Source organism: Anser anser, assembly GCF_964211835.1.
Source record: "Anser anser genome assembly, chromosome: 2".
Lineage (NCBI taxonomy): Eukaryota > Metazoa > Chordata > Aves > Anseriformes > Anatidae > Anser > Anser anser.
The window spans coordinates 123356748-123380138 of record NC_139721.1 but is presented as its reverse complement, the minus strand read 5'-3'; the positions used below and the strand labels follow the sequence as shown (position 1 = coordinate 123380138).

The window sequence follows — 23391 nt, the reverse complement described above, 5'->3', positions numbered from 1 at the left end:
GGGACCTGAAGTAGAAGTGATTATAGGCAAGTTCATTCAGTTATGGTATTCCTGGCATAACTAGAAGATAGTAAGTGTGAGACATTAAATTTACACATTGCATCCTTGCATTGATTCAACAGCTAAAGTCTTTTCATCTTTTAAAATACAGTGCCAATTTTGATATCCCATTACTAAAATGACAAATGTAATTTTTTCTAGTTATATTAACTTTATTTAGCTATTTTTAATTATATATATATATTTATTTTAAAATAAAGATGTGTATTTCTCAAATACAATATTCCTTGACACAGCCAGTTCATTTTGTTTTCCTTCCAGTTCATTTTAGATCATCATATTTATACCATTTGCTTACTGACCTCTCACATCAGCTTTTACAGCAGCTTTCATGAAGGTAACTGATTTCATGGTTCAGAGCAATGATGAACCTTCAGAACAAAGGTTTAAAGCCAGTGATAGTTGGGAAAATGCAGATAGCATAAAAATATAAATATATATCCCTCCCACAAAAGTACCATCTCTTTGGGTCAGAACAGAAGAGTCATTATTTAACACTTAGCATAGAATTTAAGAAAATATCCCTGAACCTATTTGTTTTTCTGAGATCATACCCATACCCTGCAGGCTGATTTCACACTGTTGTTCCAGTGAATGACTGTGTCTTCAATGAAATTATCTGTTTCCTTGTGCTTTAGACTTCCTCCTGGCCCTGGAATGTTACTGTAATATGAAATATGATGACACATTTTATTATTACTATTATTATTTCTTTTTATAGTGCTCTCCATATTGGATGTATTGACAGATAAGTGTAAAGTGTCTTCCATTTTCCAGCTCTTTTTTCAGCTGTTGTGGATGTACCCTTGACTGGAAGCTCCCCTTGCCCAATCAGATTGCTGTGCCAGTATTTTCCTTGACATATATATATAATATAAAACTGTTGTGCTAACATCCCCGGTGCATTGATTTGTTACTGACCAAAAGGGAGTGGAACAGGAAGGCACAGAAAATCCACTATACATTCTAACATTTAGGCTTTATCCTTTATTAGGTAGTGAGTAAGAGACATAAAAAGAATTGAGTTTGTTTACAGCTGAAATTTAAAAGAGACTTGTGTGAACAAAAACTTGTTCCATAGAGCACTGTGACAAAAGAGGTCCAAGAAAACTGAAGGTGTCATTGTGAATTAGCTGATGTAAGTCGTTGGAATGACACTCTTTTTATTTCTGGCAAAACTTGTATTAACTCTGTGCTTAGTACTGTGCCTCCATACATGCCACAGGCCATATTCTCTCAAGAATCTGCCATTTGATTTTGATGGCATCATGACAACATGGCAGGATGTACAGCATGTGCCCACGCATCAGAAGGCCATGTGTAAGAGCCTACAGGATATTAGTGGGTCTCCTCCAGTCTGCATTATTATTTCATGGGGAAAATACTGTCTGTCCAGGCCTCCTCCCTCCCCAGAATGCCATCTCTCCTCTGTTTGTTTAGCAAATGTTAATTACACGCTTATTATAAAAGGCTCTGGAGATAAATGGTGGTTCATGGAGCACAGCTTGAAAACCAGTGGCCTATTTGAGAAGGAATCTGCACACAGCTAGCAATGGCACTACAACTTCTGCAAAAAGAAGTAAGGCTGCAAATAGACTTAAAAGACCAAGGCCAAGATTTTGCAAAGACAAGTTTAACCTGACTACACTATGTTTATGTACCCAAATAATTGGAAACATTTCTAACTTCTGAGTGGTAGACACAGGTTTTGAAAGCTGACATGATTACTGCCTCTTTACTGGGAGCTGTAGAGTAGGGAGCCCTTTTAAATGTCAGCCCCTAGTTATTCAGGTGTCTAAACTTCAAGAATTTCCATGTACTCTTCTCTTTTTGGAAACTCGAGCAAAGCAATCCAGCTAGTAACCAGCCCTGAAATTGCTATCACTTCTAATTCATGGCTACATTGGAGTGAATTAAATATAACCAAAAGCCCATTTCATTTCAAGGCACAAACATTTGCAAATAAACTGGATCAAATACATATACATAATATAGAACTTATTTTAATACTTCTAGATAAATAAATGCATCTCTTTGGAATTCTTTGGACACAGACATCCATGGAACCTCTTCTTTCTCTCTTTATATATATATTTTTATAAAATCTATATGCAGAGAGGTTTAAAAAATGACAAATACCAATGTATATGGAAGGCTCACTGATGAACTGCAAGTCAAAAGTGCTGTATATTCCCATCCTCTATATCTCCCACCTGTCCTTATTAACCACAGGCAGTATTACATAGCAACCACATGGTCAATATTTTGCATTACCCCCTTTTAATAAAATATTTTAAATCATTTCCCTATCAAAACTTAAATTATGTTTTTAATTTTTATTCCTCCTAAATGTATGGTAGGCATTTCACTTAGCTACACATCAGAGTGGTCGCATGTGACTCAGCAGCGCACTCCATAATATTAATAGATACTTTTCAGCTCCCTATGGGAAAAAGCAGGCAGCAAGAATCGGATTCAATGCATCTATTTTTTTTTCTCTGCTGTTTGTTACTTACCACTTAATGACCCACATGTGAAACTCAATGGTTATATAATTATTTTATATAGTAGATTTTCTGTTTATAAGTTATTTTTCTTACTCTAACATATATACAGTATATCTATATATACCCCTGATAAATCTTATTTTAAAGGGACACAGTCAACCCCTTTAAGCCTCACAGTAAATATATAAGGCTTTAAGCTGCCCATACATAAAGGTCAGCTACAGAATTCAAGGGTCCCTTCAGATCCTAAAGGTTGTATTTGTTCCAAACCCACAATGTGCAGTTATGTCATAATATGTATCTCGTGTTGCTGTTTACATTTTATAGGTATATTAAAACATTTTATATCACATCAGTAGGAAATAAAACAAGAGAATAAATCAGTTTCTAAAACTAAGCCTATTGCAAAAAATGTTACCTATATCTACAGACACTCCCACTGGTATGATATAAAAAGAATATGTGCAATTTTTGGGATGAAATTCTGGCTACACTGCAGTCAGGAGGAACTTTATACTGACTTAAATGAGGCCAGGATTTCTCTCTTGGTTTTCATTTGCTAGTTATGACTATGCATAACCCATTTGTGTCTTCCCTCTGCTGAACGCTAAAGTGTCAGGCCTGTTTCATAACCAGAGTGCATTTTTTGCTGTCCATTGACATTCCTTAAACCTTGATCAATCCTGTCTTACACATTTTGAATTTATGCACACTGTACACATTCACTCTCAGTTAAATAAAAGTTTGACCTATTCTGTGTATGGCATTTGGATATATATATATTCTTTTTTTTCACTAAATCTTCTTTATCTTTTACCTTGTCTTAACCATAGATAACCTTCATGCCCATTCTTCCATGGGTGAGGAAAACAATTTTGCTCACCAGGAACAGCTCCACATTATTGTCATCATTTTTGACTACTTACCAAGTGACATAATTTGTTCATTTTATCTTTTGCAACTCAGTTAGAAACCTAGTGGCATAGATAGAGACACAATACTACTGTTTTACAAGACATCTATTGTATCTACTTTTTTTTTCAGATAAATACCCAGTAACTGCTGATTTGGCAGGAGGATTGATAAGGGTACTACTATTCACAGTGTTTCTTTTTTTTTTTTTCCTTCTTCTTTAATCTACAGAATAAAGTATTTTATGTACATTGGAACCAGTTAATGCCCTTTAGACAAATTTGTAAGTTGTTTCATAAAGCAGGAAAGACATTGCAGGGAAATATGTGCCAAAAAGCACAGTCAAAAGGCTTCATAAGTTTTATATGTCACTACAAGTCAATGCTGGAGATCATTTCTAAAACGATCAATGCTCAGAAGAGGAATGCTCTCATCTGGAGAAAATACTGCCCATTCCCCCTTTTAGAATTTGTTCAGTCCTCTATCAAAAGTCCTGGCTCTTCATATATACTTTAAACTATAAATAAACACTGCATAGTTCAATGTTCTTGATTTTCTTTTTTGTTTGTTTTGATTTGAAAAATTATTGCAGTTAATTCCTGTTTGGAGTTCAGTAAGGAGCAAACAGCACGGGAGTATGGGTGGTCCGTATAGGCCCTGGAGCTGGTCGTAGGAGTGCTGGAGGAAGTGCTGAAGTCTGGAAAAGGGTAGCTGCTGGGGCTGTTCGAAGACTGAAGGGGGAATTCACAGCCACAGCAGCAGCTGCTGCTGCAGCTGCTAGCGGATTTGGTAAGATTCGTGGAGCTATCGGCTTTGAAGGTTCCTTTGAAAATACTAATTTTACCTGTGGGGAAAAGAGAAAACAAACAAACAGAGAGACATAATTTGTTCGTGTTAGTTACATGACAGGAAGCTTGACATAAGATTATAAGTGGAAAATCAACTAAGAGAGGCCTTGTACTGGTTACTGACTCTGCAAGCTGCAGGGTTGTGACAGGAGACTTGATCTCACACATTGAACAAGAGTGAGTAGGATTTGGTAGAAAACAAAGACTTTCAAAGTTCTCTTGGCTGTGGACTCACCTCCTCATCACCGAGACTTATAATTTAATATGAGATGAGAAATCAAAGCAAACCTACGGGGGCTGGGCAACCTGCACCTAAGTAAACCTACACGTACGTTGTAAGAATTAAATAAGAAAGAATTAGCCATTAATTAAGAGATCTCCATCTGGACAGCTTTATGATAGAGACCAGATCAGAATGAAAACATCTTATTCACTGGTGTGACTAAGAATGTACTTTTATTTTCATCATTAGGATGTAAGTTCTACCTAAAAACAAGATCCACAGCTATCTCCTCTCTATTAACTGCAGCTACTGAAAACAAGTACATAAACAAAGTCTATCTTTCACCAGTTATGAAAATCTCCTAAATGTGTTTCATGTAATAAAATAGGTGATTAATTCTACGGGTGTATTCCCTATGTCATACATCATCTTGCTGTGTCTTCAGAAGACTGTTTTCTGAAGAAAATGTTGGAAGACCTTTTTCACTAAGATACTGTTCATTATTATAAGGACTGTGAAAAAGGCACAGATTTTAAAAAAATATATTGTCATGAAAAACTCTTGCCTGTATCACTTAGCATGGTGCCAAACGATATTTTTGTTACTGCCGCTGACGCTTTTGGTTTAAATAGTTTTAAATCACAAGTCTTGCACAATAACAAATACAGTTTAGAAAACTGCATTTAGAGTTTGCAAAAAGAAAATAAATAAGCTCAAGCTTTGTCCAAACTAATTGAAAATACTCAATAGACCTTCATTATTATTTGAATATTTGAGAATTTACATTTGGTATGCATAAAAGCAAACATCAGAGTAGTCTATATATAGATTTCTGGAGGTTTTGATGGGGTTTTAAGGTTTTAATGAGAAGCCAGGAGCCTGAATACCTTGTTCTGGTTTTACAACTCTGAGATAAGGGTAGTGACTTCATCTACCAACAAAGAAAACGTCCCATCAGCTATGATTGACTGGATGGGTGTGTGTCCTGGAATGACCTGAGGTCCTTTGCATAGCATATATACCTGAATATATAGTATTTAATATATGAATATATGTACTATGCTCTGGTACATCTCAGTCTAAATACAGACACTTTTCACTCATAAGGAAACACAATTTCTCATCCTTGAATTGAAAGGGATTTTCAAATAATTAACTTGCCCTATATCAGTCTGATACTTTCCACTCAATAGTACTTTGGTGAGTGAATAGTCAGAAAGAAATCATCTGACATGCACCAAAAGTGAATTTCATCATTCATAAAGTTATCGCTGTATTCCTTAAAAATAAATAAATGAATAAATAAATAAATAAATAAATTGGCTCTTTACTAGCCAGATGGATGCAGGATTTTGACTTTTCCTAATATCCATTGTCAACTGCGGTGGTCTCAATGTCCTTTAAAGCTCTGAGAGGGATACTCAGAGGGGACCAGATTCAGTAATTCTCTTAATAGAGGATAAAATAGGCAATAGACACTATGATCAGATAAAGATGATCTTATCATCTCCTTGATCAGTGTTACATTCACTGATCCAAGCTGTCTGCTTCCCTTGCTGAACTTTTGACATTTTCTTCCTCCCTTACTATTTATTTAGTAAATATTTTTTCAGCCTTATTTAGAACAACCAAGAAAAATACTTTCAAAATAAATAAATAAATGAATAAATAAAAATCCTGAGTACGAAGTACAAATAAAACCAACCCAAAACAACAGAACATGTTTTTCATAAAAGCTATCTCATTGCAGAAAGTTTGGGCTATGAAATGCCCAATAACTTCTTTCTGGTGTAGCATTTTCAACTAAGTCTCAATGGTACAAGATTTCTTGAATTGTAAAAGAGTACTGTGGGAATTCATAAAGCTTCTTTCTCTGAAGCAGTATAAATGATATTGAAAATATGGCATTGGAGAGCTATTGGTTTAGAAAACCTATGGGAATGTAATATGTCCTTTTCATAACTTCCATGGGGGGGGGGGGGGGGGGGAGGAAGATGATGCTCATGTATTTGTTGTCATGAAGACCAAAGATCTTAGCTGACAATATTAAAAGGCTAGGTCATTCTTAGAGGAATCAGGAACTTCTAATGAAGTTAGACTTTCAGCTAATTTATCAACATCATTGTGATTTCAAGATAGCTGCAATAACAGTAACATTTTTTATATGGAGTATGATGCACATTCATTTTCAAATCTATCTGCAAGTACTAATTAACACACAGGTCAACATTAAGAGTTCAGTAGGCATTATGCATGTCATTTACAGTGAAATAAACTAAGGGACTGTGAATGACTTGAAAAATTATTGGGGAGTAAAGAAAGTTAAAGTCTAGAGCACATCATAAACATTAGCACATCTTTGGCTTGTTGCTATGCCATTCCGCATTTGAAGTGACAGCAAATTTTTTTTTTTATTCAAAAAGACTAAATGCATCCTCTGTTCTACTATAGCTATCTGTTGGTTTATTGCTAACTCATTCTCTCTGCTTTAAATTCCCTTTGACTCACCTCTGTTCTGACTTGTGTATGGAGAGCACTTGGGAGTGAGGAAGAAAGAAAAGGACATATTGCCTTTATTTGTCTATGCACCATTTGAATAGCCTTGATCCTTGGCTGGAGTTCTTAGAAATCACCACTACATAAATTGTTAAATAGACAACTGTGTACAAAAACAGTAACATAATAGTTATTTTTACCCCCTGGGAAACAATGAGTTTCCTCAAGGAATAATAATCTTGACAGAGAAGCTTTAGTCATTCCATATACTACTTCCCTAATTATACATTCTCTATTCTTTCAGTGTATCTTATATGTAGTGGAGACCTTGGTCTCCCAGGTGGATTACTGAACAACCCTATGGGGCTATTTCCGTACTAGTGGATCTACCAGAATAGTGCAGTTCATTATGTTGCAATATCTAGGAAAGCTCCTACACAACTGAATAGTGCATGAATGTACTACAAAAAAAAAAAAAAAAAAAAAAAAGCCTGCCCCAACGAGGACAAATTTTATATTGTCAAGAAAAGCGCTTAAGTTCAACTAGCAGAGAAGAATCTCACAGAAGAAAGCTCTAAATTTTGTTTGCATTAGAGAAAATGGACAATGAATAGGGGCCTAATCTGTATGAGGCCAATGAATCAACACCCTCGGCCTGCCAAAACCATCTATAAACCCTTACAAAACACCATGTCACATAAAACAATCACACAGTTTATCTGATGTAGATAAATGTCAGATGCTTCACTATCCCACCCACAATATAAACTGTTTCTTGACTAATGGCAGGATCCTGGTGGTGTTTTTTATTAAAGAGTAAACATGTTTTTCAGCTTTTGAAACTAGCAAGAGCTCCACTTCACAAAGTTTGCCCTGTCAGTTGGAAATGTGACCAGAGCCATCCTGAAACTGAGCAGAATGAAATGAGAGATGATTTATTTTTTTTATTGTTATTGTTTCAATTGTTATTTGAATAATTTTCTAAATGAGGAATGAATAAAGGTTTTATGTTTTATAGAACTTTATTTAGTTATTTCACCACTATTGTCTTCAGTGAAAACTGGAAAAATCCTGTTTGATGTTTGCATGTTTCTCTCCTCTTTTGCTCTCTAATGACCTTTGAAACTAGCTTCTTTCCTAAGGTTATTTAGAAGAGCCACAAAAACAAGGACTCGTGTCCACACCCTTCAAAGGATATAAAAAAGTCTCCTGTGGGCTTCCATGACCTTATTTAGGCACTCGCATACTCCCATTGCTTACACGATCCTCTTATTTTAAAGATTCTTCCATTCTCATTTTCTAAATACCCTACTCAGTATGATTCTGTGAATCAAACAGTGATTGGCTTACCCCTAGAGGATGCGTTCCCTTCTGGAGTTTGTTGTACGGGCTGTATTTAGGTTTAGGCGGCTTCCCAGCAGCTCTGTCTTTGTGCCTTCTACTGCTTATGTGCTGTTAAAATACATTGGAAAAAAAGAAAATAAAAGAAAAAGTGATATTTCCTTAATTTCAAGTCCTGCTTTCCATAAGTGTGCTGTAATACTGAAGGCTGCTGCTCTCCACAACAGCATTATTTGACTAATTCAATAATGAATGAGAATAGGGCTTATTCCAGTTTGAGTGATTCCTTTGTGCACCACACACTGGGACTGTGATTTTCAGCAGTGCTCAGTTCAACTTTGCTTCCATTGTAGTCAATGAATTTCTCACCTTTGTTAACTTCAACAAGACCTGAATTAGGTCAAAGCTAGAATCCTTTGAAAAATTCCTCTCCCTGTCTTTATAAAGCACCCATCAAATTCAATCCACTGCTGATACAAAGTTTTGGAAGAATATTACATAGTACATCACTCACTATTCAAAAACAGGAAAAAAAAAAAGAAGGGTCACAAAAGGGTTTAAATCCCCTAAGAAGCCTAGAGATCCTTTTAAGATTTCAGCTGAAAGATGGCTACATATCAAACTAAACGACAGTGAAGTAAAATCACAAAGCCCATTATCTTCTTCATAAAATCTATTAGATTTTACAAGAATCCTTCTACACAGACTTTATTGCAGTATTAGATGTAAGGGACCTTTTTTAGAACTGTATTTTTACTTTGATTTTCATTCTCAAGAGAGTTCTCACAAAGGAGACAAAGAACTGGACTTTTTCCTGAAAGCAGAAGACAAGTATTGCTATTGTCCATTACAGAATTTATCTTCATTCTTGTAAAGTTTCTTAACAAGCATTTAATTCCAAAAGGCATATGGTATTAAACTAAGTGTTTTTCAGTGCAAAGGCTTTGTTCATCTGATGAATGACCAAACATAACTTAGTGTAATTGCAATTTAGAGGTCATGCTTCTCGGTTACAGAGTAACGCTGATAAAAAGAAATAATCAAATCCTCTCCATCCCATATTTTTAAGCAGGTTGTTCAATATTCTGTGAAAATACTGGCTACAACCACCTCCACATCTTTGTCAAGGCAAATATCATGCAGTACACTAAATGTCAGGGTTTATTAGCTCATGACAACTATAGTAGTCTGAAGACAGTTGTAACATGTTGCAGCTTACAGCTTCTATAACACTTTAAATAAAAACACTCTTCAATATATATATATTGTAATATATATACATATAAACAAGCTTTTGAGAAAATACATTCTGTACAGGAGAAAATCATATCAAAAACTAAACAAACAGCATAAAAGACAAAAACAATGGAAAAAATCTGTAAGCTCCATTTTGATGTGAACTATTAGATTGATACATACTGATTGTGTTGGTATTTTATCACCATGAAAACAAAGAATAACCAAGGATCACACTCTGCAAGCTAGCTGAGTACCTGTTTCAGTTGTGTCTCAGAGTTTACGTGCACATCACATATTTCACAGTGAAATGTTTTGTTCTGAAGGCCTGTGTTTCCTTTATTCACAGGTCCTTTGCCTTTTACGCCTGCCCGGGGAAAGGCTTTTATGGTTCCACTTCCATTCCGAGCTTCCAGCATAGTTTTGTGCTTAGTCCCTGGAGACATTAGAAATGGGAAACAGAAAGAACTTTCGTAATTTGGTTGCATTCATTGTTTTATTTTCTTTCTAAAAGAAAATCATATGAACCTCAGCTCGGTGCTATGTGCTATCCTTGGAATATGTATGTGTATGTCTGTATCATATTAATACTAATGTAATGGTATTTCACATCTGATATTTAATTATTAAGTTATGGGTCTGTAGGTAATTCACTAGAACTAAGCAGCCACACCAATAAGTAGTGGCACAATCAGGTATCCTGATGTGAAGTTAAATGAGTGTGACTTTTCTCATTAACTCCTGTTGCTAATAAGACCTGAATTGCAGTTGCAAAGGAAGAGTAATTTAGCTATTAAAGGTGTAGTTGCCTTTGATTTGTAGTCCTTCTGAACGGATTGATAAACAGTATGCATTAGGTAGCTTACACTTAAATCTGTAATTAACTAATTAGTTCTCAAACCACAAAGGGGCAGATGTTGCTAGCAGCAACCTGGACAGAAACCAAAACATGTGAGAAACATGCATGACAGAAAAATGTACTTGCATTGGTAATTAAAATAAAGGTTGGATAGAAAGCAATTGTGTCTATTGCTGTACCTTTATTCAGACCAAACAATTTCTTACACTGTTGACTTCCAGGCAGGTAGTCTGTGAAGATAATGGACTACTGCCATGTACAGATTTAGTGTTCCAGTGATAATCACTGTATGCATCCCGTTATACACTTTTCCAAGCATGCATGTGTGCAGCTACACACACAGTTTATCAGCATAGAAAGCAGAAACTTGGAGGTTTGTATGTAAGTATTCACAGTAATGTTTTGGCTCACATCTAGATCACAAAAATGTTTAGGGTCTAAGCTTCATAGGTAATTAAATAGGTTAAATATGTACAGCTTTATGAACTTGAATTGTCACCAGTTGAAGATCTGGCATACAGCAAACACTGTGGTCGAAACTGACTAGGCTTTGTTTCTCATGAATACCAACAAATTATTATTTCCTTTTTAGTTTAAACAGATTATATAGGCCTGTCAAACTTTTTTTTTTTTTTTTTTTTTTTAAAGACCATTTATCATTTTACTTCAGGTATACTAGCATTGTCTCTATCTTTCAATCCTGAGGGTCTCTTTCTACCTCTTAACTCTGGTTACCCTGCTGTCAGGTAACCACTGACATCTAAAATCAGGAATTTTTCTGTAGGACTGTTATAGGTGGTCACTGCCTCCATATTAAATTCCAAGATCTTTTAACACTGCTTACCACAAAGCCAATCAATAAGACATTTAAAATAGTGACTGTGGATGATGGTTGTCTGCTTCTGGAACCTACTGATGTTACTAGCTCTAATAACAAAAAAAGAGGTTTAAAAATTAAGAAAGACAGAGGTAAGCAATTACCCATTCACCTCTCATGCACCAGTCACTATCATTTGATGAAAACAAAGGAAAACCATAAATTTTACCAAGTTAATAACAGACAAAATGGGCCTAAAAATTCTAACTCTCATCATTGAACTCTGACTGACACTCACTCTTTCAGCCTTAATTTGTTAGATTTCAAACAAAACTAATGGTATTCATTCTCAGTTTGCTAGCTGGCACAAACAAAAGTATGCAAACTCTGAACACCAAAGGTAATGAAGCGTGAGTTGTCATTTAGCTCTATAAGGTCTGGAAGCTGCAAAAGCTAAAATGTAAGAAAATGGGTAACTTGCGTGCAATAAATTTTCTTTCTTCCCCTTTTCTGAAAGCCTCTTTGCCTGTCATTTCTGTTCTTTATTAGTTAATGAATTCCATGTAATTGCCAGCTTTCTGCCACCTCTTTGTCCCCTGCTGCAAGAGATCTAATCTATTCAGGAGAAGATAATTGCAGAGCTCTTGAGACAGAAGAAAAAAAAAAAAAGGAAGAAAGCAAGCATTGCTCCATCTCACCACTGTTGTGCGCCTCCAGCTGCGAGGCAGAGTTGACAGCGACTTTGCATAGTGAACAGTACAGCAGTCTTTTTGCTTTTTCTTCCTCAGTTTCAACGGAAGGACATGTGGTGCTGCTAGTGGCTGTCGTGGGGATTTTCTCCACTTTAGAGGTGATCTCAGTTGTCATAACACTGCTCTTCCGGATTTCCACGGTTGTCGTCGTTGATATTGCTGGTGTCCCTGTGGTAACGTCTGTGGGCAAACGGATGAGATGGAAGGAAACAAAATAGAAGGTTGTGACCTTTGGTGTTTGCTTGCTAGTATCCTAACACTGTAACTGTACAGAGAGCCAGACCATGCTGGTGACAGTTTGACTAATGGTAATGAACTAAATCTGACCTTATTCTTTGCATTTTGTATGGTTAGTCCCATGTATCGAAATGCCATGTACTGTCTCCTCCATTCTGCTAACACCCAGTATATACAAAATTCATAAACTGAAAAGACAGGTCATTAAGACTGTACTGTACGACTGAAGGATAATCCACTAAAAGTGGTTGCGTAAATTACCAGAACAATAGGTAGTTAAAATTTATATGCAGCACTTCAGATACATAAACTGTCACAGTGCCGCATAATACTTACACTGATTGAGTAGCTGAGCTAAATTTTTAACATTCTGTACTAATAAAACTAGAATTAAAGTAATTGTATTAGTGTTATTTGATAAAATAATAAAAAAATTGATACTTCACTTGATGTCAGCCAAAACTATTATTAAATTAACAAAAGTAATTATTAATACACCGTTTATCCATGCATTATTACTATCCAATATTACATACTAGTAATATATACTAATAACAGTAATTAAAAATACAACATTCTGATACCTACACAAACACTAAAAAGACTTTCATTTTGTCATTAGTATGTTTGGAAAAATTGTAAGCACGTTACATATCTGAATCTTTTTGGAAATCTAGTGCTTACATCTAAGAACACATGCTTTTTCTGTAGTTTTCAAATTCAGAAGAGAGAAAACACACAATGATATTATTGTTTGAATAACATATAAATGACATTTTGTTTAAGTCCTAAATATCCATGTTCAATATTGTTAGTTAACCCAGCAATCTCTTCAAGTTTCCAGATGAGTCTGCTTTCCAACAAATAAGTACCGAGGGTCTACATCCCTGCCAAGGATCCAAGTCCTGAATGCACCAAGAAGCTGACAGCCTAAACCCCTACAGAGTTCTCATAGACATCTTGCCATCCCATTTTGGAGCCCAAGTGCCCTCAACTCAGACCTCTCCCTCTGAAAAAGGGAATATCCTCATTCATCACTGATGCTCATGCATTTCCATGTCATAAAGGGAGAGAAAAGAAAAAGCATGGCAGTATTAGGCAAAATAGCTATTAGAATAGGCAAAATAACTATTCTTTGGATTACAGATCTCAGTATGTATTGTGATGCAGGAGGGACACTTTAACTGAGCCCACAGAGGTATGTTAATACTGTTCAACAATTTCATTAATGAAGGACACACCTATTAATTTAGCAGACAGTAACAAACTCAGAGGAAGGGCAAACACACTGGGAGACATGATTCAAAACAATTTTAATGCATTGGAGTCTAGAAAACGAGATGCTTTCCAGTAAAGACAATTGCAGGAATCCACACTTGGTAGGATTAATGTAACCTATTAAAACAGGATGAAGAACGTTAGCCCCAGTACTAGTGTTGTTTTTTTTTTTCTTGTTTTTTTTTCCTCCCAGTAAAAGCTTTCAGTAGTGGCTAACAAGATGAACACAGATCACTTATACCATGGTGTTATGAAAAAGGTTTCTGCCATATTGAAAGTGTGAAGTGAAAGATTTATGAAGTATTTTTTTCTCCTCTAATCAGCACTGGCGGCCCTGTATCCAGTCTGGGGACAGTGAACACCACATTAACAATGACATGCTTTGTTGTTAATTCTGCAGCAATACAAATGCAGACTAACAGGAGAGAGGTTGTGAGGGAGGAAGCCAAAACAAATTAGAAGTTTAGAAAACATGACCTATGAATCTGAAAAGTGAAGGGTAAACACTGACAACATTTTCCAGATCTGCAGAAGGTAGCTAAAAATAAGAGAATATACTCTTCTCCCTGATCCCTGCTAATAGGACAAGGACTATTGGATTACAGCAAGAGAGACTTAGATTAGATACCAGGAAATTCTTTCTAATATTAAAGCTCTAAAGCCTTAGAATAACCTACCTACAGAGATCCTGAAATATTGCCTATTGAAGGACTTAGAACTGGTTGAAGAAATATCTGTAGGAATAACCCAGGTCTGACCCCCTTTCAGCTAGCAGGTTACCTCTGAGGAACTTTCTAGCCTTGTCAATTTCTATAATTTATTTTGTAATGTTTCTATATATTCTCTCAAAGGGTTTGATAAATTATTATTTATAAAACCAAAAAAGATGAGTTTGTGATATGAATAGCCTATATACCGCCAGGCATTAAAACATATAGTAAAAGGTCCAACTCAAAGTTTAATAAAAGTACTTTTTTTTTTCCTGAGTTGGAGTCTGGAAGTGATAATATTCTGAATGTACTGAGGATATCAAATACTGCTGCAGAAGAAATGGTGTTATCTTGCTGAACATTCTGTTATTTTTTTTTTTACTGATTAACAACATTTCAAACGAAAACAATATTTTGAAATATTAAGCCTTTTGTTGGAAAAATAATGAGTAAATGAAGCCTTTGTAGGTCTGTCCACAAAATTACTCATTTAACTAGTCACTCCTTCACCATTCCAGAAAATCTGTGCTGACATTGGCTTTCCTTGAGCTGAAAGGTGCTGCAAGTGTACCAAAAGCTCACACCCAGTGGTACATGACACTGCTTTTAAAACTTCAGTTTCTACTGGGACTACTATACAGTAGCAGGTCTAGCTAATGTACTTTCCTGGTGAAAAGGAAGGCAGTGGACAGACAGCGGGAGGGAGAGAAAAAGAACAGAGAAAGAAGGCATTAATATTCACTAGGAATTGGTGTCAAAGTTGGTGCTCATCTTAATCTTGCAGGAAATTAGATACGTATATCAATCACCATTACCAGCTTTGTGGTGCAAGGGTCAGTATGCCTTAAGAAAAGTATGGACCATTATTTCTTTATATTACGTAGGAAAACCCAAGGCAATGGACAAAATATAAGATAAAAATATATATACATTAAAAAGCTTAAGTAACTGCAGATTTTATTCTGCTTCAAATATGTGACCCTCGATATGTATGTTGACCTTTTATTTAACCACCTAGTTATCTTAAAGTGAAAAGAAAATACAATTAATTATCATAATCCTTTTGAAGGTATTTTGATATGTATATGTGGAGGCAGCATTGTAAATAAAAATTAAACTAAAAATTGTAAATATCATTCCAAAATACCAATATTCAGAACATATATCCTGCTCATATACCTTCCAAAACATCACCTATTTAATACATTATATATTTCATTAATGCAAACACATTAATGATATCAAAACACATACAAGAAAATCATCCAAGTTCACCATGTGAAAGCCATGACAAATTTAAAGATGCAAAGCTGCTCCTCTTCATACAATCTTTACAATTATCTGCAGGAATTATGGGGGAAACATTCTAAGAGCTGTCAAGTAGGCTTGCAAAGAAGGAATTAAAATCCTTTTCTTACCAGAACTTCTAATCTAACCAGCCTGTGCATCTTTGAATGTATTACAGTGTTGCAAATACAGCATACAACATTAAAACTATAAAGGTTTAAGGGAAAAAAAAAAAAAAAGAAAAAAAGCAGTAGGAAGACATTTGAACAGATGCCTTGAAGACTGAATCAGCATTTCTTAGCATTATATTATGACAGTGCTTTAAGAACTGTTTCAATAATAAATGATCTAAAATTGAGCTGGAAATTCAGTCACAGTCAAATGGAAGATTTGTTTCTGGTGACGCAGACTTGCAGCACTGTGCTATTTTCATACCAGTGGCCTGCAGCGAATATTCATTATTGCAACTGTCACTGCTTGGCTTTGGCATAGAAGCAGATTGCTAATACTGTATGGAACTGGACTCCAGCAGCAAAAAAAAGGAACACTTCAGGATTCAAAACAAATTCATTTATGTTCCTGGTCTTAATATAGCAATGGAATAAACATTATTATTATTATTAATAATAATAATAATAATAATAATAATATCATTAAAAACTAATCTTGCTCACTGGCAAAATCAACGATTTATTTTAACAAGAAGACAAAACCAGAATGAAAACATTCAGTGAGAATTGACTCCTTTGGGTAGTACAGATACCATAGTTCAAGTGGAAAACTGCAAGTGTGTGATTAAGGTCCTTCTATGTAAGCAGGATTAATTTTATATCCCAGCTACAAGACTCATGATTTTTTTTTTAGACTGAAGAAACAGAAAATTACAGTCAACTCATGTTTTTCTTCTATGTGAAAGTATCACTCATCAGTTCCTGCTACTAAGCATAAGAATTTCTTATCCTAAAACTATAAATAGACCTACAGAGAGAAAAGTGCTCCAACTTCAAACAAATCACAACTATTTATGAGCTTATTTTTTCTTCCACAATCTCAAGTGGCATGCATTTAAAAATATGCCTGATTTAGTGCTTACTCATGCATTCTGGTCTCATTTAAATTCAGCTTTGTCTTTGACATAAGAGCATTGAGCATTTGGTCCATAATGCTGTCCGGGAAGGAAAACAAAACTAATTAAAAAAAAAAAAAAAAGGAAAGAAAGAAAACCAGAAAGCATGTTCTTTCTTATGCCACACAGAACTTGATATGAAGTATTTCACTATACTACTATAAGAGGTCTCACTATTGCAGTAACTTTGTCAGCTGGTTTGCTGTAGCAAACCTGCATCAGGTAACAGACTGCTCCAGTATGGGTGGCACATTCAAAACAGACTCAACATATTAGTTTCCTGCCTTCTAGGAACTGGATCCCTGGTTTCGTCTGTCTGTGTTTAAAATCCCATGTTCTGTGTCCTCTCTGGTAATTACATTAGAAGATAAGATAACATTTCTTTTGAATCTTTAAATATAACAGTGGAGTGTATTATAAACAAAGTACCATCTCAAAAATAACTGCGATCAACTTTATTTTGTGCTTGGCTGACTTTCTGTACTCTTGTGCTTAAAAATAAGCATGTGTGTGAGCACATTGATTGGATCTGGCACTTAAATAAAACACTTTGGGGAACTTTGACTTGAATGTATCAGCTCCTCCTCCTTTTTATGTGGATAATACAACTGTGCATATTTTGTGGTTTGGATTGATATTTGTCCCATTACAATATATTGTACAGATTTTTTTCAGTATCATATTATGAAAATTCCATTTGTTATTTTTAATTTTACATTCAAAACCTGGATTCAATGTAGTTTTATAGATCTGTCCCACCCAACATGGATATCGTTCACTTAGAGATTCAGATGTATATTTTTAGAACTTAGAAGGATTCACATAATTTCTCTGTAAGAAAAAAAAAAAAATTTACAAATGCACGGCTTAGAGACTTAAATACCATAAATCACAAAGCTTACTTTTTTTTTTTCCTTTTTTTTTCTTTTTTAAAAAAGATCTAACTACCTGAAATCTGAATGACAGTTGTATACTTCAATACCTCGATCTCCTTCAATGAAACAACACTAAATATCAGAATTCATGACATTTGACTGATTTTTACAGGACAGATGTTAATCAGTGTACCATATTGGACAAGTTGAGGGCTCTGAAATAATAAACAAACCTGTGTATGACCAAACAGGAATACAATGTGGAAATTTTTGATGAGGTGCCTCTTCCAACCTTGTTTTTTAAACACCTGCTTTCTTTTTCTATTCTTTTCACTGCCCTGGATTGTTAGTCACTGTCTTGCTCACATTCCTTGTTATTTTGCTTTGTCTAGGTCTCCATCATGACTGCTTTTGATATCTAGAAAGTGAGAGGCTTAGTGTTTCTAATGTATTGCCCAAACATTTCCTAAAGCATACAGAGCAAGCACTACCGAGAAAGAGAAGGACTGCAAAATTTTCCCAGGATCAGTATGAAAGCCAAATAACGGGAGTTTTCTTGGTTTGTAACTGGAGAAGCAATGACCTCACTGTTTTGTCTAGGCCTGTTTTTTAACACTTAAACAAATCACATTATACACAGTATTCATGGCTCAGAAACAAAGGATGAAGAAACAAGTGGCCCTACAAAAAGTGGCCTCATTTTACTGTGGCCTCTATTCCCTGCTTCCCAGTGACATGCCTTGGTGCTGACCTGATGGGATCAAAACAGAAAACAGCATGTTTGGTGACAAAAGATGTCTGCAGAGAGAGCAAGAGTGAAGAGAAAGTAGCAAACTTCACATAATTGCTCTTCGGATTTTTTTTCTCCAGCTAAGCTTGAGTCTGCTGAGTCCTAAAATGACCCTTCTTCATTAATTAGCAGTATACAATTTTCTAACAAAATTATACCTCATTTTTCCTAGCAGCTCCCTCATTTTAAAGCACAGTTCATTAATCCTGAACAGGATTAACCACAGAGGGACAACTGCATTCCTGTTAAGGTTAATTGCACAGAGCTGGCAGCAGCAGCAACAGCTGGGGGTGAAAGGCCTATAGAAAGGGAAGGAGGAAGGTAGGGAAACATCATGCTGTGCCTGGGATTGGGACTTTTGGGTAAATGTAGCTGACAAAAAAGTGTCTGGAAGGAATGGAGACAATGAGGAGAAACTATTTATTTTTAAGCTACTTTAAGTAAGTCTTGGTTATGACTGGATTTGAGAGCTAAGCCATCCTTTCAGGCCTATCACACAGATTTCCCCCTCAGTGAGGCAGAATAATGTCCTTCACCAACTATGAGTGAAAAGGTCCTTGCACAAGGAGCTTTAGGGGAAAAATCATGTTGCTCACTGAAGCTACTGTTGCCATTTAATTAATGAGACTCATGTAGTGAAAAATTCAATTTAAAACCCGGACAAAGTGTTTGCTTAAAGGGTGGAGCTTACAGTCAAGTGCAAAGAGGATTGTGCAGATTGGGGCTCAGCAGCCTTGCTAAAATAATACACTTTCTGTTTAGAGTCTAACTTGAAGGTTATACATAAGGCAGAGTGTCAGGTTTCATTTCAATAGTTACAACTTTATTTTGGAGGGTGAAATGTAAAACATTTCTTTTAAGATAACGAATAAAGCAGGCACTTGGTGGTTTGATCACATATAGGACGAAAGCTGCATTATCCTATGAATAGGTCTCCCACGATTGGCAACATCAGAAGCAACACTGGAAAAATGATATCAATTTTACATCTGCACATGCTTCTGTATATATTTCCCAACTTTTAAGTAAAAGCAAACACAATCAAAAGTATATTTATAATTAATCTTAATGTATGAGCAGAAACTGTGCACTGGTTGAGTTTACCATCAGCAGGAAACAAGGACTTGAAAGCCATTCCTTAAAAGCTAAAAGCCCACTAAAAAAAAAAGATTCTGTAAGAAATACTACAGTCAGATTAATTTGCCTTGAATATACCTTTTTCTGCAGCATGGAGGCCAACTTGTGCAGAGCAGTCCCAATCCATATTATTAAACTCTCTTATCCTCCAAAACAGGGTGGCTGCGCATGAACTGCTTGTTGTTCCTTGGCTCATACTGAACTCTAGACTCTGCCCAGGGATATTTGGGGGATTTAGCTTTGGCCAGAAGTCATCTACAGACAGCTATAGCAGTGGGAATGAATGGATGATTGTATTCCTGTGTCCAGGAACATCCCTGGCACCAGGAGAATCAGTAGTGTAGCCAGTAGTCCAAAGTACTTTTTAAAATAGACCCTGTCTCACAATCATGCTCTAAGTCATTACACACAGTGATATATGTATGGATTATACCTAGTCAGTATTGGAGGCAGTACTTCCCCAAGGGGAAAGGTAACAGGGGGTAATACAGGGGGTAACTTTAATCTTCATCACTAACTTCTAATGGCTATTATCTCCCTGCCCAAAGACCCATTAGGGCTTTACCTCAAGCTATGTACCTGGAAGAACACATTGTGATTATAAAGGCCACTATGTAATCATGATTCAGATTCATGCCTACTACTCCTGCTGCCCCCACGTTTACACTGCAAACCTGGAAAAGGAAGATGCAATTGAGATGTTGTCTTTCACCTTGCACTACGAACTATAGTGATGGAAGTGACCTTTGAAAGGGGCGTTTTCTAAGCTCTCCTTTTCTTCAACAGAGACATAAAGCAAACACAGTCCAGATTATAGACTACTGGAGATTGAGAAGTATTTTTCATAAAACAGCAAGCTGGCAAAGCCTATTTAAAACTTGATATCAGAAACAATTTACTATGGAATCTCTCCCCTAACAATCTGCCACCAAAACCAAAGAAGCACAGGGAAATATTAATCACCAGCAGAAGGAGAGAAAATATATTGCTGTCATTAATCAAATGGAACAAGGAAAGAATGAGTGAACTGCACTGCAAATTGCATAGGGTTGCTTTCCATTTTAAGCAGAGAGTTGATTTATTTATTTGTTTATTTATCTATTTTATTTTTATTTTAAGCAGGTTGAATGGTCTCTTCTAAATGTCCATCTAAACTTTAAGTTTCAAAACAGATTTATATTCCTAGAACCTCAAAGTAAATTAAAGTAACTGGGATCCAAACTGGAATTTCTGAGAACTTTGACTTCTGACTGCCCTCATAAGTGTAATACCTCATGGCATTCTCCTGTCTTGAATCCAGGAATAATTAAAGCTATTCCCTTTATAGCAACTTACTTCCTTTACTGGAGAGCACTGAGCTAGTAAATCTGGTTTTGGCAATAAACTAATGTTGTATCTAATACAGGAATTGTCAGAAGCTATACAAGCATCTGTTGCAACAATATTTTTTTTCAGTAGAGTGAAGGCAGAGAGAGCAGTGAGAAGACATCTGTCTCGGAGTTCACTGTAAGTAAAGCCTGTAGCAGATGTGTTCTGTGGATTGATCAGCAATGGCTTTCTTACAACCACATGCTCTTCTGTACATATTTTAGATACCAAATGCTTAAATTTTAGAGCAACAAATTTCACAATAAATTGATGAGAGAACAGAACAGGACATGCTACTGTTACTATCTTTAATCTTTACAGCAAATAAGTGTTACAACTTTTTTGTTATCCCATTTGGATTTTGTCTAGTCCTCTCCAGCTTGACGCTTTTACAAGGCATGTTCCTTTGGCTGACTGCATACTGTTGGTAACACGTTTCATAAATTGACAGATGTATCCCAAGTCTAGTACTAAAGTGAGTGCCTGAAAAAGGAAATCTCTCTCAATTTCCAGAGAGTCTTTTACTATGGATCTGTTATTATGCACACCTGCAGCTTCTATGACCATCTATTTAACTTTCATCTCCAGCAGGTTCCATCACCTAAAATAGATATTCCTTCTATTGCTTCCATCCCTTCTACTCCTTCCCCTCTCCAACCAACCACAGATTGCGACTGGGCTAGGACTGAAATGAAGGGCTTATTGAAAAACACTGTATCATCATTACAGTTAAAAGACATTGAATAATATTTACAGAGAGTTGCACAAACAATCTAGACCAGCCATTTCAAAAGAAGTTGCTGTCACTATAGTTCCTGGCATGATTTACAGGTTTTCTTTTGCTTAGTCTTACTGAAAAATGTTTTCTGTGCGTTCTGTTTGTTTAGTTGTTTTGTTTTTAAAATAAAAGACAAAATTATTTTGTGCAACGCTAACAGCCTCCATTGGCTATCATGTCAGTCTTTACCTGCAGGAAGTCTGCTACTAACTGAGCTATTAGTTTAATTATATTAGTTGGCAGAAGCAATATGTTAAGTAAACCACAGTGGGGTGGGATGCCTGGTCCTGGGACTAGGCAAAGAGTGAGAGAAACCTGTCTCATTCAATAATTTAGTGAGTTCCTTCTCATCAAATTTTCTCTGTGTCAGAAGAATCTGAAACAACTCTTCTTTTCTTACAGTTTCACTCCCTGGCCGTATCCACAAATACCCAGCAGGGAGGTTATTAGTGCTTTGCTGTTTTATGTTTTATCTAGTTAGTATCATAATTTTATATTTTTCACATCATTATTTTTCGTATCATTATTTTATGTTTTAGCTAGTTGGTATCAATTTTAGAATCATAATTTTAGAGTCAAGCTCTTCACAGAAGCAAAATGGAAGAAGAGGGCTTTCCTAGCACAAAGGTGTTCATCTGGTGAATTATATAAATTATTTTGCAAATAAGGGAAACAGTGAAAATTACAAATATATTTTCAAATGGCACAATTTGATGTCATTCCTAGTTTCAAAGCTTATAGAAAAAAAAATATATATATATATATATTATTTGATTTAACCAATACAGATTAATTGACTATGGATTTGTATTTCAGGGCACCAAGCTAGCAGAATAGACCTTAATAAGGAAATGGCTACTCTTACTTTGCAATGACAGAGGAAGAGAGCAGCTACATACTCATGAAATTTGGTATTAAAATGGCAGCTCAAGACTAGCTTTAGCAAATATTTGCAGGATCTCAGATGATGCATTTAACTGTTGCTGTTCTTTGGCCTTCCCTTATGCATTCTCTTGTAATGTTCATATCTAAGGCCTATGTTATTTGGAAAACTAAATCTGACATACATTCATATTCATAGTGAGACAGTTAATTCTGTTGGACAGTTTTGCCCAATGCTTCCACAAGACAAAGGTTCTGATGTGATGAGTGAAGGTAGCTATATTGTAAATGGTATGATTCCTTGGTGATTAGTCATAGGTGAAGTAAGAGCTGCAATCTGTTAAAAAGAAACGTCATGGAGGGGGGCATTTGAAGAAGACAGCCCTATGGAACAGGAGCAGGGCTACAAATAATTGCAAACTGTTTGTGCTAGCTATGTAATGGCTGGTCTTTTCACATTTTGTTTTCCAGTAGGGGAGCATATTAATGAGCATAATTACAGTTTTTTATTAATTTATTTGATAGACCCAAATTGTCATTCTCTACATGTGCTACATTTTCCTTTATTTGCTGTACTTTTCCTAACAACAAAGCACAGTAGCAACAAAAGTGGTTTCAGCTTCCCTTCTAAATGTGGCTGCAAATACTACACCACTTACAAGATCATACCCTAGCTCCCTCTGTTAACTTTTTTTCCTTTCTTGTACATAACAGTTATTCAGACATCACTAAATCTGACATTATTCAGACCCAGCGTTAGCTCTTAGAAAAGAGAAAGAAAAACAATAAAAGTTCTCTTTAGGAGCTTAATATACTATACTGCTCACTTTTCATTCTGTCGTATGTCTCTCCCATGTGCACTGTAACAGAGA

The 23391-nt window shown here is 35.7% G+C and overlaps 1 protein-coding gene across 11 annotated transcripts in view; it reads right to left on the bottom strand.

Annotated features, from left to right (window-relative positions):
• Positions 1-1029: 1029 nt before the first annotated feature.
• ZNF385D (zinc finger protein 385D) overlaps positions 1030-23391 on the bottom strand; it is a 436921-nt gene continuing 414559 nt past the window's right edge. For all 11 annotated transcript variants that reach the window (XM_083825066.1, XM_083825063.1, XM_083825069.1 and 8 more), the window contains 4 exons: positions 11998-12231; positions 9881-10059; positions 8397-8498; positions 1030-4323 (listed from right to left, as the gene is read on the bottom strand). In XM_083825066.1, the coding sequence (XP_083681192.1) occupies positions 4090-4323; positions 8397-8498; positions 9881-10059; positions 11998-12231 (749 nt within the window). In that variant the 3' untranslated portion in view covers positions 1030-4089. The remainder of the gene's footprint in view (positions 4324-8396; positions 8499-9880; positions 10060-11997; positions 12232-23391) is intronic.